We start from the raw sequence: 25,194 nt of genomic DNA, 5'->3' as shown, positions 1-25,194 counted from the left end.
CCTACAATGAATTCCTTTGAGAAAATTTGGCTATAAGTGAACTTATTGGATGTTGAGATACAACCTGTTTATTATGGTTAGCTATAAAACAGAGCACAATGATATTCATGGCCGGCGCCGCGTGCTCAAAGGGGGGGGTGGGGGGGGGGGACTTCAGACTTCTGGTGCCACTTCCGGGTTTCATCTGCTAACATGAAGAAGATTTCTAAATTCTAGTGCCACTTTCGGGGTAAAAAAAAAAGTGGAGGGGGGGCAAAGTAGTGACACCTCATGTATTCCTTTGTATGGTGCAAAAAAAAAAAAAAGGGGGGGACCCGAGTCCCCCCCCCCCCCCCCCCCCCCCCCCCGATCCGCCGGCCCTGATATCAAACATCATCTTGTTTGTCAGTATATCGACACATAATTTTTAGTACAAAATAAAACAAATACAAACAGCTTAGGGAACTTAAACAGATGGGTCTCCAAAATAAGCCGAGGCTTGACGGTATGGAGACCCTATACTTAGCTAGTCTGGACAGGATAAGGTATAGAGAAAGGGGGAAGGGTAGGGGAAAAAGGTAACATTACAGAGTGTTATCTACTACTCCAACTACTTTTACAACTACTTTACAGTAATGATAATAAATGCGTCTGCTATCAAATTTAACACGTTCAGTTGCCTTTGCCATATACTTTCTAGTAATAACCGAATATGCACTATGGAAAAAGTAATGAATAGATACAAAGCATTCCTACATGTGGTTATCTGACATGAAATAACAAGATAATTATATCGCGGTTAAATGTGCACAGTAATGATATGAGGCACATGGTATACATACGTACATAGACATGCTCATATACATAATATACATTATGTACCTATCCTAGCATACACATACATACCCATACTCATAATGTATTTATGGATAGAGATAAATAGATCGATTATATGTATGCACACATATACATGCATCATGTATCACGTACATGTTTATATATATTTGATTGTAATGCATAACAATAAAGAAATCAAAATGTTATCCTGGGGAATACTGCTAAAGGGGCTGTACAGTACTGGTTGAGGTGAGGATTCATGTTTTGAACATTCCTAAGTGAGATAATGAGAAACCTCTTATGAAATGTGAAAGAGCATGTAATTTTAAGAAGGTTTCAACGTTTATTTGATGAAAATTGGTTTTGAAATGGCTGAGATATCAAAAAAAGTGATGATAATAAAAGGCGACAGGCCCAAACTTTATTAGGACTGATCTCTTTGTTTCACCTTGATTTTGGATATCTCAGCCATTTCAAAACCAATTTTTATCAATATTTAATAAACTTTTTATTCCCTTTAGAATTGAATGCTCTTTGACATCTCATGGAGTGCTTTCTGAATATCTCGCAAAACGTTTAAAGCTAAATCCTCACCTCGACCAGCGCTGTATACACACCATTTATACTTCGTATAAGTTTTTGCTATGAATGAAATGAATCCGATATCGGGTTCCTTTTATTGGTACATCATACCATGATATTTATTTAGCTCTAGTGCGTGGTTTGGGACAAGAAAATATAGGATTATCAGAATAAACCATGCATGTATGCATGTGTCGTGTCTTCGTTTTAATAGTTACTATCGAAGCTAATTAAGTCTAAGTGTTAATCAAAAAACGTGTACGTTAGTTTACCAGGTATGTTACAACTTGATTGATTTTAATTTCAATTTTCACAAATCATTCACATGTAACACAAACCAATCGTGGGGACATGTACATGTATAATAATTATAATTACAAGAATTGAACCAGGTTGATGTATACATGGAATGTTGCTTGAACTGAACCAAAGCATAAAAAGAGAAACTATGAGAGCAATGTGGAGGGGCAGACCCAGGAATTCCGTTAAGGGGAAGGGGGCGCTTTTAGAAAATTAAAGGAGGGCGCACGCCCCCCCCCCCCCATTTTTGTCTTTTTATTTCTTTTGTTTTAACGTGTAATATTAAAGGGGCGCGCGCCCGGTGCGCCCCTACCTGGATCCACAACCGATGCTTAAACTATACCTTAGACAACTCAACCGAGCCCTTTACGCGGTGAAGTTGTCAGCACGTGCGTAAATTTATGCAAATTGCTCATTAAGTGTTGACATAGGCCTACAGTATAAATTCATATCTTATTCACATAACTATTGCCACCTCCATTGTTAGGCAATAAGTTTCCAAGTTTTGTTTGCTGATAACATTACTATATTATACAACAGTCTTCTTACTGCTTTCTTCATTTATTTTTGTTCCATAGCATCATAGTAAAACACAGGTCATTTTGGCACACGAGCTTCACTCGAAAGATTACTACCAGTGGGGAGAATAAGTGTAGATTCTAGCAAATTTCATGACGACGCTTTTAGTAAGAAAGAGCGAAAGTAAATGTCTTGAAAAAATATTCGTAGATTTATGATAAGTTCGGGAGTAATTGATTTTTTTTTTTTTTTTTTGGGGGGGGGGTCAATTTCATGTGCTCTTAATTCCATTTTTGTCTACGTGATAGTGACATAGGCCTGTGTAGGCCTAGAATACCTTTGTGCACCTTGCCTGACATTCGATTAAGCCTTTTATCTGAAATTTTGGTCATCTTTATCATGTTTTTTATTTTGATTTTGAAATTGAATCTAATTCCTCCCGAAAACTGCTAACTTACTTCGATGACTGGAGGAATTTTAAAATTTGCTGGCACAAAGACTTAGAATTGGCAAGTAAGAATTACGAAGAGAAAGGTTACCCGAAATTGAGAAGATACATGATGTGTGGCTGTGTCGAAAGGCTTAGGCCCTGTACCTGAAAATAGCGTCAAACAGGTTAATCTTGTTGCTGTAAGATGCAACGTGACTGTTTGCAAGGATTCTGACCGCCCATGTCTTGTGTTTCCTGTATGCGCAGGAATTGTTTGTTTGTTGTTGTTGTTGTTAGGTTTTTTTTTGAGGGGGGGGGAGGGATAAAAAAAAAACTGCACGTGCAGAGATCATTCTAGTTCTAGTAATCACGAGTTGTTTTTTCTTCTTATTATTATTATTATGATTTATTTATTCTTTTTTTTTTTTTACACATATAGTTAACTGCCGATAGAGGTTTTGCGCTGTGCGTGCAGAGATGAACTGCAGGGTAGGCCTACCGTTTCATGAAAGTTGTCAGTACTGACAAGTTGTCAGTCTCTGACAATAACCATTATATAGTATCAGTCACTGATCAGAGCATCTCATCCAATCAAAACCGAAGATTTTGCTGAAATTGTCAGAAACTGACAACTTGTCAGCGCTGACTAAATTGATGAAACACCCCCTGATCAGAGGTTTTCTTGGTTCATGCAGAGATGGAAATCTGTGATCAGCAGTGTTTTGAGGTGTTTTTTGTTTTGTTTTGTATTTGTTTTTGTTTTGTTTTGTTTATTTGTTTGTTTGCTTGCTTGTTTGTTTGTTTGTTTGTTTGTTTGTTTTTGTCTTTTGTGGGTTTTTTAATTTTTTCCCCTCATTGGGATATCTATTGTTCTCTGTTTGTGTACACGTAACACATCATAATATTTCAAATAACATCATAATATTTCAAATACAATACAATATAATACATATCAAGAAAACAGGTGTCTAAACAGACACCATTTTTTCTGAACACTTGCAACTTATGATTATTTCTTGCAATGAATTTCTCTTTATCATAATATTCCCTTATACTATATTAACATAAATCAAGACGAGGTATTATTTTTCTTATTTTACAAATATAAATTTCATATCTCACAAGCATAGTAATACAGTTCAATGCCGAATTGTTAATACCCTCAAAACCAAATAATTTATTTTCCGTCGTAAATGTTATTTTTAACCCTGTGTTAACATTAATGCATTCTCTTACTTCAACCCACAATCTATCAACATATTGACACTCACTCAAAAAATGTATTAAAGTCTCAACATACACATTACAACATGAACATTCTTTTCTTCTTTTTTTTTCTCTTGCTTGCAAAGAGCAACTTTTGCAACACACCGCGTTCCATAATGAAATCTCTTTGCAGTTACCGCTTTGCTTCCGATCAGTACCAGACTACAGTACCATCACAGTTTACAGTGCAGTGAAACGACGGAATCGACCACAAGTACACAATCATGATCCATGTGTCAATTCCAACATTCAGACAAATTATCAGTGATGACGAGAGGCCATATACGGTAATCTGACACTGAGTGATCATATTTTGTCATGATTTAAGAGTTGGATGGTTCTTGAAGCCTTGTGCGCTCAATGAAGTTCCTGTGATGTGACGTAGTCCCAAAGGTTGCAATCGTTGTTTGTTTTGATGCAGACAACCAATACCAGCTAGCTAACTACAGTTACTGTAAATAGCTGTATAAACAGCGTCTGGTTGGGCTACCAGCTAGTTTGCAGGTGATTGGGGGGGGGGGGGGGGGTTAAAAAAAGAAAAAAATATTATGTGTCGTCCCAACATTAAACTAGATAGAACATTCTAGTTAGGCCTAAGTACAGAAAATAAGTAAAATGGCTAAATCGTGATATCGGTCCCCTCTTGTCCTGCGTGTGTGTGTGCGTCTTTACTATGTGCAAAGTCTATTCCGTGGAGGTCGGTTGACAGCAGTCACTGGCTATGACGAAATGAATGGCGGCCGGCGGTGAATGGATGGAGTGGGGACCTATTTCACGATAATGCCAGTAGAATTCTACTTAAGACATAGAGTTCTACTAGCAGATAGGTGTATATGTGTAGATATTTGCATTTTCGGCTTCGTCAAATGAATGGGGTTTGAACATCGACTAGATAATTGTCTTCTTCCAAGGCCCTGTTTGTCAGCCATGGGCAGGCATCAAATCTAACGTTATTTGCAATATCACGCAGCAAGTAATCGATTGACCCAGAAACATACAATTGTACCTAAACCCATTCCTCCCGCAATTATCAGAGAGCCTTTAAATGCCCCCAAACAAGATTCTTTCTGCCAGTCAACAGACAACGGGCAGGTTGGTAGTCCACCTGTGCAAAATCAGTCCAGCGGTACATGTATCTCCTTTACACGGTCAGCTACATGTGCCATCGAACATTGGACATATCGATCGGGTGCGAGGTATGAATAGAGCGTGCGCTGATGGGTTCACAGACTTTTTTGTTTTACACAAAACGAACCACCTGAATGGGGTCAGCGAACACAGAAATCTACTGAGCTCAGCCTTGATCGCTGTGTACCCGTATGGGTAATCATGTAGAAATGCACACCTACCGTTTGCTTCGCCGTTTGTCAATCAAATTTTGTGCAGCTATTGGAGATGCTAAATTGAACCATATCAGAGAGTTTTCATGGAATTAGAAAGCTGAAAAAGTAAGAAAAATTAGAAATCGGAGTTGAAAGTACGTCGGAGAGTAGTGCACCGATTTCGCAGGGAACGATGTCAACTATTATAATCGATTCTGGTAGTCTCTAATTAGCTGCTTACTACAATATTAAACTTGACTCGTGCAATACGTGTAGCTCCTACTTTCTTTTTCATATTTTTTACTTATTGTTAGCTTACGGGCAAGTCCAAGATAAGGTCCCCTCAGAAGGCAAAATTTCATCTTTGCTCAATATTGACATGTTTGGTATCATTTTGAAGCTTATGAGTTGAAGTTTTGATTTCCGTGGAGGAAAAAATGATATTATGTAAATTTATGCAAATTTCAAGGGCCTCATTTGCATAAATGTGAAACACAGCGTTACGTATGGGACATTTATAAAAATTCATATTAATTCAAAGGAAAGCAAATAATATTTGATTAATATGTGGACATAAGAAGTTCATCACATAGTTTAACTTGGTATGAAAATTTAGGGATTATGCAAATGATTATGCAAATTAGCTCGTGTCCTATCATGAGATGTCCCATACGTAACAAAATGAGGTCATTTTTTTAGGTTTTTTCTGAAATTGCTAAGGTTATTTTAATGCCCTTTTGGAAAGTTCTAATTTATTGTTAAGAGAAATTAAATACCAGAGAAAAAAGAAAAAAAAGTAAAAGAAACGTTTTTTATTAGGCATTGAAATAATGTTACGTATGGGACAAATGCGTTACGTATGGGACATCCTCATACATATTGCATGTGAATGCATGTAGCTACCTGGGAAGGTCTCTCAGTACACAAATGGTCAATCATCCTGAAGAAAGCATCCCAACATTGTAGCTACTTTTTGAGTTATAGACACTTGAAACAATACATGAACTTGACTGAACAATTTTCAGAAAGGGGGAGGGGAAAATGGCAAAATACACAATGAAAAATCAGCATTAAAGGGATGGTATAGTTTTTTGTAGAAATGGGGATTCAGTTTTCAACATTTAAAGAGATGATTGGAAACCAATTATATTTTGTTTGTTTTGTTTTTTTATTGTTCCATATTCCACATTTCGACAAATACATAAAACATAAACATCACAATACAAAAGCCTGGATGAATTGTCACGTACAGCTTATAAGACAATAAAACATGTGAAATATGAGGAATCTACATAGAAGCATTGCTTGTAGGGTGTAGATTCCCAGATGCGGATGTGAGATTATTTCTTACTTGGGTATGTAATTAAAGGAATGACAATTTCTGAATTGGAGAAATATGAATTACTTAAGAGCATAAAATCCTAAGACTAGAGGAATTCAAAGTTTATGTGATGGAGATCCAATTTGAAATGGTTGTGATATTACAGAAAAAAAATAAAAAGTAAAATGATTTTTTTTTAATTGCAAGTGATACACAAATTGTCCTTATTCAGTTTTCAGTAGTAGCCACAACAAAATTCATGGGTATACATTCTGAGTTGTGACTCGAATCAATGACCTGACTGCTAGACAGACATCATATATCTACTCAATCACTGGGGTTCCACACAGCAGGTATTGCTTATTTATCAAACTTAATATTTCTTGTATCAAGTTGTTTTTTATTGAAACTAAATGGCAAACTGCCCTTCATCAATGGAAGTAAACACTTTAAACTATTCAATTTTTCAGTAGTAACTATCCTGATAAAAATTGGGCATACCTGTACTCAGGTTGGTCATAAAGAATATAGAATATGATTGAATATGAATGTGATTATGATGGTAAATATCTGGGGAATATTGTTCCCTTGTCAATCTGGATCAGTATTTGAGTAATTTCAACTGATTCCACCTCAATAATTATGCAAAAATTTGTTTAAATGGGTATTTTACAAAATCATTTTGCAAAATACCCGTAAACATGGTTCTCCACACACTAAACGAATGGGGGACAAAGGGCATGCATACCCAGGTTGGTCATAAAAATATAAAAATATGATTGAATATGATTATGATGGTGAATATTTGGGGAATATTGTTTCCTTGACAATCTGGATCAGTATTTGAGTAGTTTCAACTGATTTTACTTCAATGATTATGCAAAATACCCATAAACATGGTTTTTCACACACTAAATGAATGGGGGACAAACTGTCCCATACGTAACTGTCCCATACGTAACACGTCATGTCTGCCTTTAATTAGAATCTGTAATTAGAGCTTTTTGCCTAATGACATGAAACTTACCTGTGATAATCTTGAGTGTTGTGACTTTCATCACAGTGAGTTACAAGTTGTAGAATGATATACTTTCAGAGAGTTTTGCAGTTGAAAAAAATGTTTAAAAAAACAAAATTTTTCTGGTCCCATACGTAACGGCACATATTTTCTCTTCTAGAATATAATTGTCAAGGTCATTTTTCTCAATCTTTTACATGATTATACTTCTTGAAGATATCAATCACCATGATGAAGTTCAATACGATCAAAGGCCATTAACACTATTTTTCAGGTCATAAAAGTCTCTGAATGTCCCATACGTAACGTGCGCGTTATCTTGGACTTGCCCTTACCTGAGTTGAAGGCTCAAGTGAGCTATTTTGATAGTTCTTTGTTTTCATTGCCACTATCATGAAATCACTATTCAAATTATTGATACAGATTATTCATACCAGGATTTAGACATCGATCCTTTCTTTAAAAATTGTGGCAAATATTGATTTTATCATGACAAAATTGATAATATTATTATCAACTTTGTCATGATAAAATCACATAATTTGAGTAGTGTTGAAAGGAATAGAATGAGGTTGAAGGAAAAGTGGAAGAAAAAGGTTAGGCTGTTAGTAGGAGGGAGAGAGAAAGAGAGAGAAAAGAAGATGAGAAGGAAGTTGAATTCAAAGGGGATTTGTTTCTAGTAATCTATATAATCTATAGGCCTAATTTGATAAATTAAAGAGAATCGTATTACAAACAGTGTATGTTATACAATCATGTATTAGCATTGTGGACTTCTCATAAAGTGCTCATTTTACCTAAAAAGAAACAGAATATTGAAATTAAAATGGTAATATGTTTTTAATTGATAAGTTCATCTTATATTCTTAGGGATAGTAGAAAGTAATTGTTTTCATAATAGTATTTATTTTTCCATTTCATTTTTTTGATTATGTATACAAAAATTGCAACCCCAGTATTTGCTTTTGTTTTGTAGTAAAAATCCATTTTATTGTGCCATATTCATGATGGATAATTCCCATTTTTTCATATATCTTTTACTGTTTTGTACACATATTATCCGTCCATCATTTAGTCAGCAAACAATGTTGACAGATATACAGTCACACGCAGGAGAAAATTAACTAAAACGATAAAAAACAGACGCATCAAGATCACTTTCTTCCACATATTACTGTCGAGCCGACGTAATATTGTTGTTAAACACCAAACAAGCGGCTGTATCACAGACTACAACGATCGATTATCATCGTTATATCGCTCTTCCACATAATCGATTATCCATCGTGCTACACTGACACAGCCGTCGATCGGCGTACTTTTGAGTCAAAATTAGCTACTTTTTTTCTGTAATTAATTGACAATGAAATTTCATGAAACCGTCAGATATGGTCCATCTTGACATTTCTGATAGCCATAAGAAGTTTTCATTGACAAATTAAGGAAGGAAATGGTAGGTGTACATGGTGTGCATTTAATGATTACCCATGGATGTTCATGTATGGGTTTTATAAAAAAACAAGCACAAACTAAATTTGAAAAATGGTAAATAAAACTGTGATGTATGCCGTTTTCCTACAGAAAGAGAACAATTTATGCTGATAGAATCAATTCTTGTCTTTTTATCAAAGCCACTTATCTAGGCAGTTTTTTACACAAATAAGCATAAATTTAGGCCAAGAATGCAGGTACTGGGTACTCTATTCTTTGTCTTGGGAACCTGCTATACCAGGTCCTCGTAAGGAGTGGGTTAAATGGGCAGGCCATTCATACATGTATCAGCCAGGCAAAAAGATTGATCATGTCCCCACATTGTAACTTGACTGAAATTCTTCAAGTGAACCCACTGTTTGACTCCTAGTTTATGCCCTACCCATAAGATTTCTCATGGTTTGAAACGATGTTGATTCAGAATTTTGAAATCGCCAGTGTAACTGCATACATTAGTAATCTGTAATGCTATGAAAGCTTCAAATTGCAAGTCATGAGCTACATGTACATGTGTGTACTCCTTATGCAATGTACTTGTGTGAATGCTGTACGTACAGAACTAAGTCCTCAGATGTTTGTTCTCAGATTTTGTGTACAGTTTTGTAATATGTTACAGATATTGAAGTGAAATCCTTTTCGATACATTTGTATACAGTAGGTCTATGAAACCATTAAATGACATTTGGATGCAAATTATTTGTAAGCATTTGGGTATGATTTTTTGATAAAGCAGATTCTCTAGCTGTATGAGATATGGTCACTTAAAAAGGTTATTACTGATCATAATATACCATCCACTCTACATGTATGCTAAAATGGTATACTGTCTTGTGCATACCATGTGATATAAAATTCAGGGAAATACATGTAAGTACTGACAAAGACTTTTAACCAAAAGTTGTGCCCGAATGCCTGCTCAAGTAGCAACTTAAAAAAAAATAAAAAAATAGACAACTGTGTTATCAGAGCAAAAACTTCAAACATAAAATATGGCTCCATGAGTGGCACAAGTGATGATGTTCTAGGAAACTTTACTCAAAACAACAAAAGTTTGAGTGAATGATATTGATGAAATGAGAGCAACATTTGCTGAAAATTTGAATGGTATCTGACAAGTACTGAGAAAGTCATAATTTGGATATCAGTCTTTTGACAAGACTTTCCTAAGATGGGAACCATACAAAATCATTGTGGTCAAATGTTAGTAATGTCACTTCCAAAATAAAGTATTTCTTGATTTAAACTGAATGAAAGTAAAATGTACATTGTATATCATGTGTATCTTACAATCCTTAATATTAAAAAAAAAAATAAAATCAGCTCTGCATGATTACTACCTAAAATGGTATTCAAAACACTTGCTCTCATATTAAAAGGGTCTGCAAAGAAAGAATATGTGATTTGGAGAAAGAGGATAAGGTATTAACCTACAATTTGTACTGATTGCTGGACAATATGAAAATCGATATGAAATGGGATCTCATATTATGATCGTATCAGTTCAACACAAATTTTATCAAACAGTTTTGTAAGTTGATTATTGCATTAATGTTGATATTGGATGATGTAAGCTTGGGACATGGTTCTAAAATCTGTCTTCATTTTGATGTGTAGCAAGAAACTCATGATTGATTTTAATAGCTGCCACAAGATATAAAAAAAGTAGCAACAAAATCTCCCAATTGAATGTCATCTTTGAATCATATAGGAAATTAATTGTGCATGCCTTTCCATGAATAACCAGTGGTTGAGGAAATTCTTGAGTAGAACGTTCAAACACTGTGATTTCGCTGCCCCTTTTTTGTTACCCCATATCTGTCATTTGTTGCTAGGTCTACCAGATTAATGTCAAGGTAGCTGGTCGAACACATTCTGTGGAAAAGAGGTACAGTGAGTTCCATGCCCTTCACAAACAGGTGAGTATGGATGATGATATGGGATACATAATAATATATGAGTATGTAGCACCTTTATCACCCGGACTTTGACACATAAGTGATGATTAGGGTATTACAACATATGAATCAATTATTAGTCAACATGCATTTTCATTGCATAGTCCCTCTAAAAGCATTATTTACCATTCGCAGATCAAACAAAAACCAAGCTTTAGTACTTCAAAATAGATCCAAAATGTGAGTTAGGGATAGAAACAACCAATGTAAAAATGTTAATCAATATAATCAACGAATATTAAGTTGAATATGCAAAATGTGACAATAATTCCAATAAATTTGTGAAACCATATATGCAGTTGTGGTTTATTGAGAAAATTGATATCTCCATATATTTTAGGCTTTATTGCCAAATTATATTGCAGGATGTTTTGTGATACAACTGACCTACACACATGCATCAAATATGATATCTCAAACATTTTTTAAATAGCTGTTCCCAGGGGTAAACAGGATCTTTAAGAATCAGTTAGTGTATAGTTGGTATGAAAGTATCTCCTAGCCTTTTATCCCTGTATAATGATCAACAAAATCTAATGTGAGAGCCCCCCCCCCCCCCTCTTTACTATATACAATAATATGGGTCAGGAACTTTGCTAATGATGCAGAATCTAATTTTACTCCTCATTTAACAATAAGATGGCATTCTTTCCACGTAGGTAAAAAAGAAATTTGAAACGCCCGACTTCCCGCCCAAGAAGGTTCGTCAACTGAATGCCAGGGGAATTGAGCAGAGGAGGAGTGCATTAGAGGCATATATCCAGGTAAGTGTAAAAAGAGTCTCACTTTTATCTCATTTTAAGCTGTAGTAGCAGAAGGGTATTATTGCTCTGAAAAAAAGGGGAGGGGTACCTATGGATTGAGATCAATGAGGAAGTGATTAACAAATTCATGGTAAGTTAATTCTCAGGTGGATGAAGCCGTGCGTTGAATGAGTGAAGTGATTCAACGTAGTTAATCCTACAGTGTAGTTTGATTATAGTTCACATAATCTGAATTATGTGTACATGGCAAGTCTACAATGAGTAAATTTTGGAACAAGATACAATTATGCACTCTCTGTAAAAGTTGAATCAGTCAAGTGAAGAGACTTGAGTACAAAAGGAAAGGAATGTAACACATGCATGTACAGGCCATAAGGTGGAGTTCAGTGAATGAATACAATAGAGAACTTGTGTGACAGTAGGACATTTAAAAAAAAAGTCTGCTAGGTCACACAGTGATCTTTCATGGGATGAATTGCCTCTTGAATAGAGAGTATTGTAAATCAGGCTGACTGTAGTAGCAAAACGAACAAGCCTGTTTGAAATGTATCCTTACAATGCTTTGAACAACTATTATGGACATAGATACAATAATGTGAGTTGTGCAATTCATAACACCATTTTGAGGTTAGATGGAAAAGCTCATTTTCACATACTGTGTTGTTCCATATAGCTTTCTATAACAATCTAAGCAGACTTTTTATCCTCATATTTTGTGGAGAATGTGTCCCAATATCTCCAGGAACAGACAGCACAATATTTTAGTCTTATGTACAAGCTTGTATGAAATCAAAGTTGCATGTCGTAATATTTTGTGGTAGATTTCTATCCAGGATTAAACAAGTACAGGCTAATAAGCCAGTTTGTAGTTCTACTTTGCATATGAGCAGAAAAAGGTCATTTTTACCAAGACGCATGATGGTTTTTGAATTAACGGAGAGTAGCATCTGTCATATGATTATTTATGCAATCCTTATAAAGGATACTTGCCTGTACATCCACCTGACAGCAAACCTGGTATTTGGTAATACAAATAAACATATGTTTTAATGCATTCAATACAAAACAAAGAAATGGATGCTTCAGTTGTCACTGATGACAAGTTTTATGAAACGGGCCCCTGGTCTCACTATGCAAGATCATATGTGACCGTGCACCTCAAAACGAACATAAAGTCGCACACACTGATTTTGCGTGAGGACTGAAAATAAGTGAAATGGGTCAACCTAGCCGAACTTGACTTTTTCATATTTTCTGAAAGAGCGGGTCTTCTTTTACATTATGCTAAAATTTGGCATCATAAAACGGGCAGGAAAGTGTGTTTTTTTAGCAGTTTATTTCGAACATTTTTGGTAGAATAGTGTGATTAGGTGTGTCTTTAGAATCCCTTTTTCATTTCTGAAAAACCTTGTCCACACTCTTCAATTTCAACTCTAATAACTTTTGAAAGGATAGTGCTACTGCTTTGAAAGTTTGCATTGATTATTGACAGAATGTGTTCGTGAGGCATGCTCAATTTCATTTTAATCTGATAATCCCTTCATTGTTGTTACCCTGGTGGTTTACTTGCTGTTTTTGTCCCATTCATCGCACAGCCAGCACGGTTTGGTAAAGATTAAGCGCTTGAATACACACTGTACTTCAGAGCCTCTTTTCTCAGTTCACACTTTTCCTGAGTTTGTGCTTTCTTTGCAATATTTAGATAGGTTAGGAGAGTCCATTTGATTTGAGTTATACATCATTTTAAAGCTTAAAGTTTGCTCTTTCAGAATATGGTCTTAACTAAAAATTCATGTCTGGCGACTTTTTGTTTGTTTTGAGGTGCAGTGTCACATATTTTGTTATGCCTCCGCCACGAAGTGGTGCCGGAGGCATTATGTTTTCGGTTGTCCGTTCTTCCGTCTGTCCTTCAGTCCGTCCGTAATGAATTTTGTGGACAGCGTAACTAAAAAACATTTTGAGGTATCCTAATGGAACTTGGCATGTATGTGTATTAGGGGTTGAAGTTGTGCCTATCAACTTTTGGCTGCACATGCTTGAGGTCAAAGGTCAAAAGGTCAAGGTCAAATCCTCAAAATTTCACTGTTTCCCCATATCTATGCAATGCCTGAAGATGTTTTCTTGAAACATAATGTATACATGTATTACCCAATTAAGATTCTCTTGTAAAAGTTTTGGGTCATGAGGTCAAAGGTCAAAAGGTCAAGTAAAAGTGTTAAAATTTCACTTTTTTCTCCATATCTTGGAAATGGTTCAAGGTACATGTATCTTCATGGAACATAGTATAAATGCATGTACTGACTGACAGTGATTATCTAGGGAATTTTGGGCTCATGGGGTCAAAGGTCAGGGGTCAAAGGTCAAGGGTAACGCTCAAAATTTTACTATTTCCGTCATACAATGTATTTATGCAATGCCTACAGGATTATTTTTTTTTCAACTTGGTGTATGCATGTATAACCCAATAGAGATTCTCTGGGAAGTTTTTTTTTTTTTTCCCTAAAAAGGTCAAAGATCAAAAGGTCAAAGATCAAGTGAAAGTGCTGAACTTTACTTCTTTCTCGGAAGTGGCTCAAGTTATCTTGATACTTAGTACGTAGTTTAATATGCGTGTTCTGCCTGACAAACATTCTGATCTTATGAATTTTAGAGTCAAAGGTCAAGGGTCAAAGGCCAGATGTAAATGGTGACAATTTACTATTCAATGCAGACATTGCACTTTTTCTCAACGTGCACATGAGCTAAGTACGAACTGGCTTATTAAAACAATGACATGCACAATATGTTATCTGTTAGTCCAAAGGTACATTGTAGGAACAGAGATGGGATTTTGTTTGTTTGTTTTTTTTTGTTACCAAAAATAGTCTTCCATTGTAAACTATTTATGAGATATAAAGTGGCATTACCATCTAATCATGCAATGTGTTATGTTGATTAGCAGGTGCCCAGAATGTATTGTTTATCTTAGCAAGTATGTGCTTGTAAATAAGTGTACTTTATCCAAACCGAATGAAAGAATTAGTAGAATTGTAAATAAACACTTGAAAAAAGACAGAAGAATAGAATGAATAAAAAACGAGCAAACAATGTTGTATGTGGAGTTGGAGCAACAGATTTCCTTCACATTTTTTTTTTTCATCAAGACTTAAAACAACCCAACAAACTCAATGTTTGATGCATGTGAGGTAAGCTGTAGACAAGTAGCTGTGATATCCACAACATTGATAATCAAAGATTACCATCAATACAGAAATGCAAAATATTTCTAAGTAAAATTGTGCACATTGTAAGATTTCTTCTTGTAAGGTATAAATGCATACATGTATCATATACATATCAATAAAAAATGAACAAATATTCGAGCTTCTGTTTTCCAATGGAAAATACTGTACGAATACCATTGTTAATGTGTGTGTTGTCTGATTTTGTTCTTTTTTCTTAATTGAGAGAAAAGCATGTTCACATACACATTACTTAATTGGTATCACCTGCCAAGGACTTCGTTTTTGCTACAGTTGCCTTTTACACAGAAAATGATAGCAAGACATGTCCCATTTAAAACTGTTTTAAGATACAAAAAGTGATTTTCTGACATTCAGTATGCTATGTACTAAAAGTGTACTTTGCTGAAAGTTTGCATTGTGAACTTGAGTTTTGTACCTTTCATCACACTAGGCCTGTCTTCATCAGACTGAAGTTTCAAAATAACGCACGAGTTTGCAGGTAGGAAAGTAGCCCGATGCCAAAATAACATGCTATTTGATCAGGAAAATTTCCTCAAAAATCTTGGTCTAGTTTGTGAAATAGTGCGCTAAATTCATGAATTAGTGCACTATTTGGATTGTGTCTACATCAGCCCCAAATTCTCTCGATCCCGTGTTTCTGAACCAACCGCGTTCGAGCCCACACAGCTCGGGTGCTGCTGTCTGACTGCACAGAACTCTCTGTGGAGTTCTGTGGCTGAGCAAGCAAGCGGAGTAATGTTGCAAAGTATGCATGTGTCAACTTCAGATTAATTTCCCAAATGGACCACCCGGTTTCAAGCTGGTGAAGAAGCACATTTATGATATAATGCTATGAAAATATAGCTAAGGAAAATATCTTGCAAGTTTGAACTTCAATCTGATGTAGACACGCCTACTGAATCTTAAGCTGTTGAATGAAACACTTTCAGAGCACTCTTTAAATTCTTATTTATTTTTTATTTTTTTTTTATTTACTCATTCATTCATTCATTCACTCATCCATTTATTTGGTCATAACAGATCATATTTTCACTATTTTATTTCATTTCATATTCATTTTCAAATGTCACCATCTTTTGTAAGTTTGCTCTACTGGCTATCAGGCATATACAGTTGAACCTCTCTTATCCGGCCTCCCTTTATCCGGATCTCTCTATTATACGGACGCAATCTCGCCGTGATTTTTTATTTTATAATTACGGGAGGAAAGGGGGATTCCCAACTCCTTGAGAACTCCTACATGAACACACATGAATTACATATTACTTCCAACATGATCAACATACATTACATCAAATTTCCTTCCAAATTGCTTACCTTCAGATATTTTAACATCCCCAAACATCCCCAAATGTAACAATGAAAAGGTTGCAGTATACACATTACTATATGTGGTACTACAATGGGCTACATCAGTACATGTGTATGTATATGTACATGTATAAAGCATTGAGTCTCCCGTATCCGGCCAAATCCCTTATCCGGATGAGCTCTGGTCCCGACTTGTCCGGATACGAGAGGTTCAACTGTAGATGATGATTGAGAAAAAAATCTTGCGTCTCTTTTTTTTTCATCTTTTGATGATGAATTACGTCTCTGAAATGTCTCAAATGAATCATGGTAATCAACTTGGACTGGCCCCTATTATATGTATGTGTGAGTTCATTTATTGTATAATGATTTCTAAGCTGTCGGGTGTGTGATATTTTGACTATAGATTCTGCAACATTACCAAAGAAATCTAAAGATACAGTATAAATGAAAAAAGTGGGAAGCAGGGGGGGGGGGGGAATGGTGTCAGTTTTAATGTCGGAAAAAAAGTAACTCCCCGTTTAATCTGTTGTGACACTGCACAGATATTAAAAGTCTGATGGAGCAGGGGGAGGGGCAGTATTTTTTTGTGTGCAGGGTAGTTGCAATAGCTCATTCATTACCTAAGGTAACTGCATTGTATGTGATGAAATTGGTATTTTAAAAAGGGTGATCTCTAGAGGGTTAAAATGAAAGTTCAACGAGACCTTGTGCCGAGTTATTTCCCACTCATCTTCATTTGACAGTGAGTTCTGGAGACGGAAACTCTCCTCTGTCAATGCTGACGTTTCTGCAGAATTCTCAGAAGAGGTTCATCATGGTCGTGGAGCAAACCATGCTTCAAAATTGTGAAATGCCCTGATGTGGCTTATTGGAAGAAAAATCAGTGTTCATGCTCTCAGCTTGGCTCCTAGTAATGCCCTTTGAAGAGCCATGGAGGAAAATCATTTGGCTGTAAATCTGAACACACACTAACAATCCCCTCTTATTGCCAAAACCACATCCTTTCTTCATCACAGAATAGGTGAATGCTTGCACACATATTCTCTTTTTGTTCTTATTGTAACTTATTTCAGTGCATGGCATACTCTGTCTTTGTCATGTCATGTATGCCCAAATTTGTTTGATGTTTGCTTGAGGCTGTAAAAGCCTATACACATAGAAGTAAAACATGATTTGTTTTCAGCTTCTGTAGTTTCCATATTTTCCATGACTTCTAAGAGTACACTCATACAGGTGTGAAAGTGACAACTCACAAAGATATTGCTAAGTAACAGAAATACAATGTTTAAAGGGACATTCCAGACGATTTTCAAAATTTCACCTCATGTAGTACATAAATCAACAACTCCATGTATTGATTTGTTGAATTTATTGTGGTTCTTGATCAGAGAAACAATGCTTTGAAAAACCTTAACCAAATTACACTGAACTTGGATGATGACATAGGAGGTTCACATATTTCAGAAATGCAGTGCAATTCCATCACAATGCTGCTTGCTTGCGAGTTCACCTGTCTATAATCTATGCATGCCTTCTTCTTTTGTTCTGCTTCTTTGAGCCCCAACTCATGCATTCTTATGGTGACTCTGCCATGTCATCATCCTTGTTCATTGCAATTTGTTCTAAATTTTAAAAATATTCTTATTCTTAATTCCAGTGATCCTAAATTCTGAAACTCTGTCCTCAGTATAACTAATTTACAGTTGTTCAAATGCAAAAATCTAAAAATCATGCGGAGGTCTCCTTTAACATCTCTGAAGAGGGATTTTGCCAGGTAATTAATCCTGAGAAGAGATTATTCCTTATAACTGTTTTTGTGGTTCTCATTTGCAAATTCAAGCAACTTGTGAAAGTGTGCTAAAAGTCAAGATTCCTGAAATGTATGGCCTATGCAACATTATGTGTATTGCAAAGGGACTGAATCAAGGGGAAAAAGAGCGAAATAAAGGTTCAGACAAGCAGGACACATAATTTCAGGCATGGTACATCCTGGTCACCCGGCCTGGTTGGATAGAGGGCAATTTTCAGACAGCGCTGTGTACGTGCTTATATTGTTTACAGTGCATGAAATGGAGGTTCAGACAGACTAGATGATGTGTGATTTCCCACCCAACCCCATTACAGGGAGTGCTGGAGAAGGAAGCCATCCCCAAATCACTGCTGACATTTCTACGAGTGAAGAACTTCAAGACAGTCAGCTACGAGTGAGTTCCTGAAAGAAAAAGAAAAAACAAACTGATGGTGCTCCTCTCTGCTTTTCTCTGCCACTCTCCCCTTCCCTCCTCCCTCTTTAATGACTCTGTGTCCCTCACTCCCTCTCCCTCTCCCTTCCTTGCTCCCCCCTATTCATTCTATGATATCTCTCTCTCTCTTGCTCATATATCTCTCACCTCTCCTCTCTTTATACCTGCCTGATTCTATCCTCACCTGTCTCATCTGGCCACTATCCTTGTCTCAATCCTGCGTGGGATCACTCCATGATTATGTTTGACTTCAGAAGAAGTCATGCACTGAACATATTATGTCTAACATTTCATGAATCTTGTTGCCTATCTGTTCCTTACATTCTGTGTTTCTTTCCTTCTTCTGTCACTCCAGTATTTTACTTTCCATCTTTGTTTTGGTCACCATCATCCTTTTGCACCTTTTTCTTGTTCATCTTCAATCCTAAACTGGTATCCTTCATTACTTTCTCTTCATTTCTGTATTTCATTTTCTCTCTCTCTCATGTCAATTTTTTCCCCCTATTGTAGTATATAATTGTACTGTTTGTTTCTTGCCCTCTATATGTTTGACCATTTTTTCTCTCTCTGTCCTTTTTCCTTTCTTTCATTAGCCACAATTTTCTTCTCACAAATTTTGCAAATCAGTTCTATACCTCATTCTTACACATGGCTATGTTTTCCTCTTTTTTTCACTCTTCTGATGACAATGTGTATGTGAGCTGAATCTCTTTTCTTTGTCTCCTTCAAGTTAATCTCTCTATTTTCCCCTGGTAATTTGTCATTCTTGTTGTTGTTAGGTTTTCTTAAAGGATGTGAATAAGATATGATGCAATGACTGCGAAGAGTCCTATCAGTATAAATGTGATTTCGAGGTTATACTGATTCTTGTTGTAAGTGAAGATGAAAAGTGAACAAATGCCTCGTTCAAAGAGTGACATTTTAGGATGGTCTTACATGTGTGATGAATGCATGTTTTCAAGTTTCATAGTTTCTATAGAGGCATTTACATATCCCACCAATCAGATAGCAAACTTATAGAAGCAGGTGAACAGTTTTCAACACAACACCCCCCCCCCCCCCCCCTCAAACGAAAAAGGGGGGGGGGATACCTGTATTGGTTGTACCAAATGTGGAGTTGGATGCAATTTGCACCATCTCATGCATCAAAAATATCTTTTGGATGTGATTTTAAAAAGTGTGTAGTTGAATTTCATTCAGCATGGACTGCTCTTTGCATGGACACGCATTTCACCGATAGAAAGAGACATTGCAAGCACATATTTGCACTACTTGTCAACTTAATAGAGCATTGGCAGTTTGAGTAGCAACTATGCTTGAATTGATTATGACACATACCCTTCTGCAGAATTTTTTATTCCATGCATGTACATGATTTTTTTTTTTTTAAGTTTCTCCCAGGAAATTCATGGTAGCAGACATAATATGTGCATGGATGCAACTGTAATTGTTTGAAGCCTCAAACGAATGCATGCCAGACCACATCTTCATTCTAAATGTTCTTCGTCCAAAAGCTGGAGCTTTTTCATGTAGCGACTGTCATGTTGGCCTGTAGGTTACTGCAAGCCATTCTCCAATATCATTTCCACCACATGGCACGTACGATTTAATTCACCACTTTCGCTGAAAACCACTCACGCAAGTTACATGAGTGAGGAACAGTGTTGTAATTTCAGCATCGGAATTCTCTGTGAAGACTCGCTGCGCATGAATGCATAAATATGTATGAGGATTTTTCACTGAACGTTGTGGCATATCCATGTTAAAATTTGCAAGATGATATTCAGAGCCTGTTGCTCAGCAGAAGAAGTGGGAGAAGAAACGAATAAAGCCACATTCTGTGGCGGCTCGCCATGGGAGTACTTGATTTACAGTCGTTCTGTGGCAACTTGTAGAATATCGAATAAACTGGGGCTTCAATTTCAGCCACTCGGTGGGGGTGTAGCGACCACGGGTCGATGATCTTGTGCAGGCGGAGTTGCCACTCCGTGCCACTAGGGAAATTTGAAATTGCCTGCCTGCCAACTGGTCCCCAAACTAGTTTAAATTCCTTGTTCCATCTTTTGTCAGAGGTAACATGGTCAGCAGATGAAATGCCGATTTGATTTGATAGAGCCCCTGGGGTACTAATGAGTCTGAACTAGCAGTCGAGCAAGGAACTCCTACCAGGTCCATTACAGTTGTTCAATGCCAGCTGCAGAGGAACAAACTGTGAACAAAACAAAAAAGTTTGGAAATGAGAAGAAAGAGAAGAAGAAAGATAAAGGGACATATTTGAGGGGCAGAAGTAAATACACGTAGCTTGGGAGGTAGAAGAAGAACCTGTGATGGTTCCGCTTCATTCTATATACAATATCTCTTTGATGCGGGAGGTTGGCATTAAAAGTGATTGTTTAGAAATTCACCCAAAGGTCTGAAGTCACAAAAATTAAAATACCATCCCCCACCCTTACATTTCATTTTTCCAGTAACTTTTTCTCCATGGACAATGTATGAAGCATAGAATTGTATGCTGGATTTTTTCTGAGTGCTCATTTGTATAGATGAAACAACAGATAGAGGTTTCTTCAGATATCTTCCACAGGAGAATGTTCAGTCATTTTTTTTTTAACCCTTGAATTGTCTTCCTGTAAAGAAATTATTAGAGAAATGCAGCAGGCGTACACAACACTGCTGTACATGTACTGTAGTGATTCTTCTGTATGCTTTTTCCTCGTACAGTTCGCTGGATGAGTTAGATAACGACACCCCGACGTGAGTGGAATCATTGAAAATTCTTGAATTGTCTTTTTGCTTTCAGAGTGTGTGAATAACCATCCTTCAACCATTTTGCTTCATCCCAACCAGTAATTTGCTAACATCAATTAAGAAACAGAAGGATTCTGCTTGTGTGTACAAACAAACAAACAAACAAAGCAAGATAAAGTCTCCTGCAGTCATGATAAATCCTCATAACTGCAAGGCATCAGAGGCAGACGCAACAAGTATGAAATTATTCCAAACAAATCAAGCAAAAGATCCTAAAAGGAAGCATTTCATATCTTTTTTAATCATTCCATGCAACATTTATCAGTTCACATGTGTACATACTGTAAAACTAGACATTTTTTTTTTGTGCATTTTAATTTTGTGAGCATTTTAATTTTGTGAATTTCACAAAATCAGAATGCACACAAAAGTTCTAGTCTACACTCTGTGAATTGAATGCCAGTGGCAATTTGCAAAAGTTTCATGCTATAAAAGGCTTTTGACTCTAATTTGCAAAAATTTCATGCCCAAATATTTCTGGTTTTACAGTAACATATACAAAAATTCTGCAGGTTTTTTGTGAGGATAAAGGTAAAGGACAGTAAACTGAAAGAAGAAAAATAATGTTTATCCAATATTTTCTAGTCTTTTTTTTTTGTGGTCATTATCAAACAGTTAAAAAAAAAAAGACGTAGCACCTTTTGCAATGTTACTGAATATCAAATATTGCTTTATAAAATCATGATAATGATTAGAAAGGCATGTAGAAGACAATTCTTTGGCATGTGTACTGGTGGGTAGAAGAATCCATGTAGAGCAATGGTGCTAATCTCTTTTCAAAACCCTTCAATCTCCTAGAAAAGTTAATAATAACTTACAGACTCTAGTCAGCAGTGGAAGAGCTTTGGCCACATTTTGAATCCTGTAGTCAGCTTGGAATGACTTTAATAGAAAGAAATGAGAACATGCTTTTGAATTTTCAATTTCCTTTGGAGCTTTTAGCACTTTGCTATCGTCCCAAGCAAAGAAAATAATGGAAAATGTCTTCTGTTCTGAGGTTGTGGCCATGAAACCAATTTTGTGTGCCATGTGCAAGCTGACGTGATGGATCATTTTGATTTAGTATGAGTCAATACCTACAGTGTATTTGAGGTCACTTTTATCTATACACATGATGCTTTGCGAATGAGGGTTGAGACAGGCTTCTTGTTGCTAAGATACCACTTGGTGCTGTTTATTTCCTTCTGGTTCTTAACAACAATGGCATTCTCATTTCACGAGTTCTTGCTTCATTCTTTTCTCAATTAATCCAATGTCTTTATTGAGTGACAGTATTAGAAAATACCATGCAATTGTCCTTTGTATCATTAAAAGCAAAGGGGTAGCACCTTTTCCATGGATTTACAGTAGCGATTCAGAGATATTGAGGTCATTCAGTGTTGAAAGTTCATTAGAAAAATGTCTGGCACTTTGGACTTGATATGGAAAAATGCACTGACAGAACCCCACAGTACTCTTTTCTTTTTTTTTTTGCATATTGAAAGGAAAAAGATGATAATTTTTATTGTTGTATTCATGATAGCCCCCTTTCACCATTTTTAGCAAAGTCAATCTTTGCTGATAGGAGAATTCTGGTAAAAAAATGATTAAGAAAAGCTACAGTGGACACTGAACTGTAATCACAGATTGGATCACATTGAACAACTTTTTATTAGAATGTACTTGACAAATTTTGGATGCATGCATACATGCCATTCTAAACCATGCATTAAATACCATACATTTGTTATTGCATTTGCATTTTACACATTATATCACAACATTTAGTCACACAAAAGACACTAGAAACCTAATAATCTGCAGTGCTTTATATCTATAGTAGGCAAACTAATATTTTGAATAATCCATGCTCATTCTCAATGGACTACACTCTTCAGTCATTTCTGCACACGATCGACCATTTTGATGTGCCTCACATAATGTCACAGGCGTAACTTCTGCAAACTAACTAGCTTTGCTGTGTGCTTTCTCGCCATTTCATCATGATAATAACTCGGTAATGCATCGGTACATCTGTGGTGATTGACCGCCACCTAAGTGTATTTGTCAAACGAGTCGCCGCGGGCCGTAATATGTTGTACTGTCAGCCCCTACATCTGAACTGATGATATAATTTCCTGATTGGCCTGACATAGTTACGAATGCAACGTAAAGATGAAACACCAGTAAGAAGTTTAATGCCTCGGCCCAGAAGGCTGCTGGAGGCATCATGTTCTTGGGTTGTCTGTCCGTCTATCTGTCTGTCCTCTTCTATCTCATTATGGCAATTTAAGGAAAGCCCTAAAGTGGATTTTCTTGATACATTGCTGAGGTTCAGGCGTTGATTTGGTAGCAAGGATGGAAGAAAAACATACAACAACTGTATGGATAAATGATGTGAAATGCTAAGGTCAAAGGTCATTGTACATCCATCCGCCAAGTCACTTTCCAGCACTGAATTCTGTGTAGAATGTCTGATGGTAATATAATGCACAAATTGTAGTTAAAAAGGATAGAAACATGTAAACAGGTATTCATTAGATACATTGTATGATAATAGGGGGAAGGGTTGAGGGTCAAACACTTGATGTCTTACAGTGTAGCTCAGAATGTCATACTCAAGCCGTCTTTAGCTAGGAATATCCATCATGAATATACATTGTAACTCAAGAAGATGGATAGGTATAGATTGCAGTGGAAATATTTCCTTGCAGAAATGGGAAGTCAAAGATCGCTCCTCTAGACCAAAGGTGAAGATTACCTATTGTTGAATGGAAAGTCCACGAAAGAAATGTGGAGGCGTCCTCGTTGACTATTACTTGCAGTGGTATTTTTGCTGTATGGGGACCCCCATACGGCGAGTTCGGATACAGTGATAATCCACTTTTCTTTTTATGAGGTAAATTGTTGGGCCCTGAAAATCAACCGTTACTTGTTAACCTGTGGGAATTTGGAGTGTCTTGTTGTAAGATGAATTTCTGGCCAAAAAAAATAAAAAACATACAGAATTTGTGCAGATGTAACAAGGAAATTATTTGATCATGTTTATGTAGTGTGTACATTGTAGATCTGTTCAAAGTGTTCAGATACAACGTGGATCCAGATATGTACAGACAATAAACCAAACCTGACGACCTTGTTACAAAGGAATTCTCCTGTAGTCCTTTTTGTATCCTTTCAGCAGCAACAGAGAGATTTTTTTTCACTTTTATTCATTTACTAGTTATTGTTAAAGTTTAAAGGCATAATTTACCATTTGCAGATGAAACAAAAACCCAGCATTAGTGCTTTAAAATCGTTCTAAAATGTGAGTTAGGGATAGAAACAACCACAGTAAAACTTTGAATCAGTAAAATGGATGTTGAGTATTGTTAAATATACAAAATGCAAACAATAGTTATAATAAAAATGTTTCCACACTAAACCGTCTACAGTTACGGTTTATTAAGAAAAATAAGTATATCTCCTCATATTTTAGGCTTTATTGCAAAAATTTTATATGGTAGGATGTTTTGTGGTAAACCAGACCTACTCATATGCATCAAATGTGATATCTTGAACATTTTTTAGATCACTGCTCCCAAAGGTAAACTGGACCTTTAAGATTGTTCTCCTACCATTGTGTGAATATTTATCAATTACAAGCAGTAGTTTACAAATGAGTCATGGCTTTTGCAGCTAATTGTTTTAAATATTCACTCAAAACACAGTTATGTATACAAAGGTACAAATAATGTGTGGCTGTCTGCCAACTTTGTGGTTTCTGAACAATGAACAATTTTCCCTAGATTATTCAACTTGGTCAATGTATCTGGATGGGA

General features: G+C 36.2%; 1 protein-coding gene across 3 annotated transcripts in view; it reads left to right on the top strand.

Annotated features, from left to right (window-relative positions):
- Window positions 1-4,087: 4,087 nt before the first annotated feature.
- LOC139740058 (sorting nexin-24-like) overlaps window positions 4,088-25,194 on the top strand; it is a 34,470-nt gene continuing 13,363 nt past the window's right edge. Inside the window, exons 1-5 of one of the 3 annotated variants that reach the window (XM_071650648.1) lie at window positions 4,088-4,200; window positions 10,898-10,981; window positions 11,689-11,784; window positions 18,468-18,547; window positions 21,308-21,340. In XM_071650648.1, the coding sequence (XP_071506749.1) occupies window positions 4,138-4,200; window positions 10,898-10,981; window positions 11,689-11,784; window positions 18,468-18,547; window positions 21,308-21,340 (356 nt within the window). In that variant the 5' untranslated portion in view covers window positions 4,088-4,137. Of the gene's footprint in view, window positions 4,201-10,897; window positions 10,982-11,679; window positions 11,785-18,467; window positions 18,548-21,307; window positions 21,341-25,194 lie in introns of all 3 variants that reach the window. The other 2 variants (XM_071650647.1, XM_071650649.1) reach the window with 2 other exon arrangements.

The sequence above is a fragment of the Diadema antillarum genome, unplaced genomic scaffold (genome assembly GCF_040938485.1).
Source record: "Diadema antillarum isolate AM-2024a unplaced genomic scaffold, OU_Dant_1.0 seq00000829_RagTag, whole genome shotgun sequence".
Lineage (NCBI taxonomy): Eukaryota > Metazoa > Echinodermata > Echinoidea > Diadematoida > Diadematidae > Diadema > Diadema antillarum.
The sequence above is the reverse complement of the archived record's forward strand: the minus strand, read 5'-3'. Positions and strand labels throughout refer to the sequence as shown.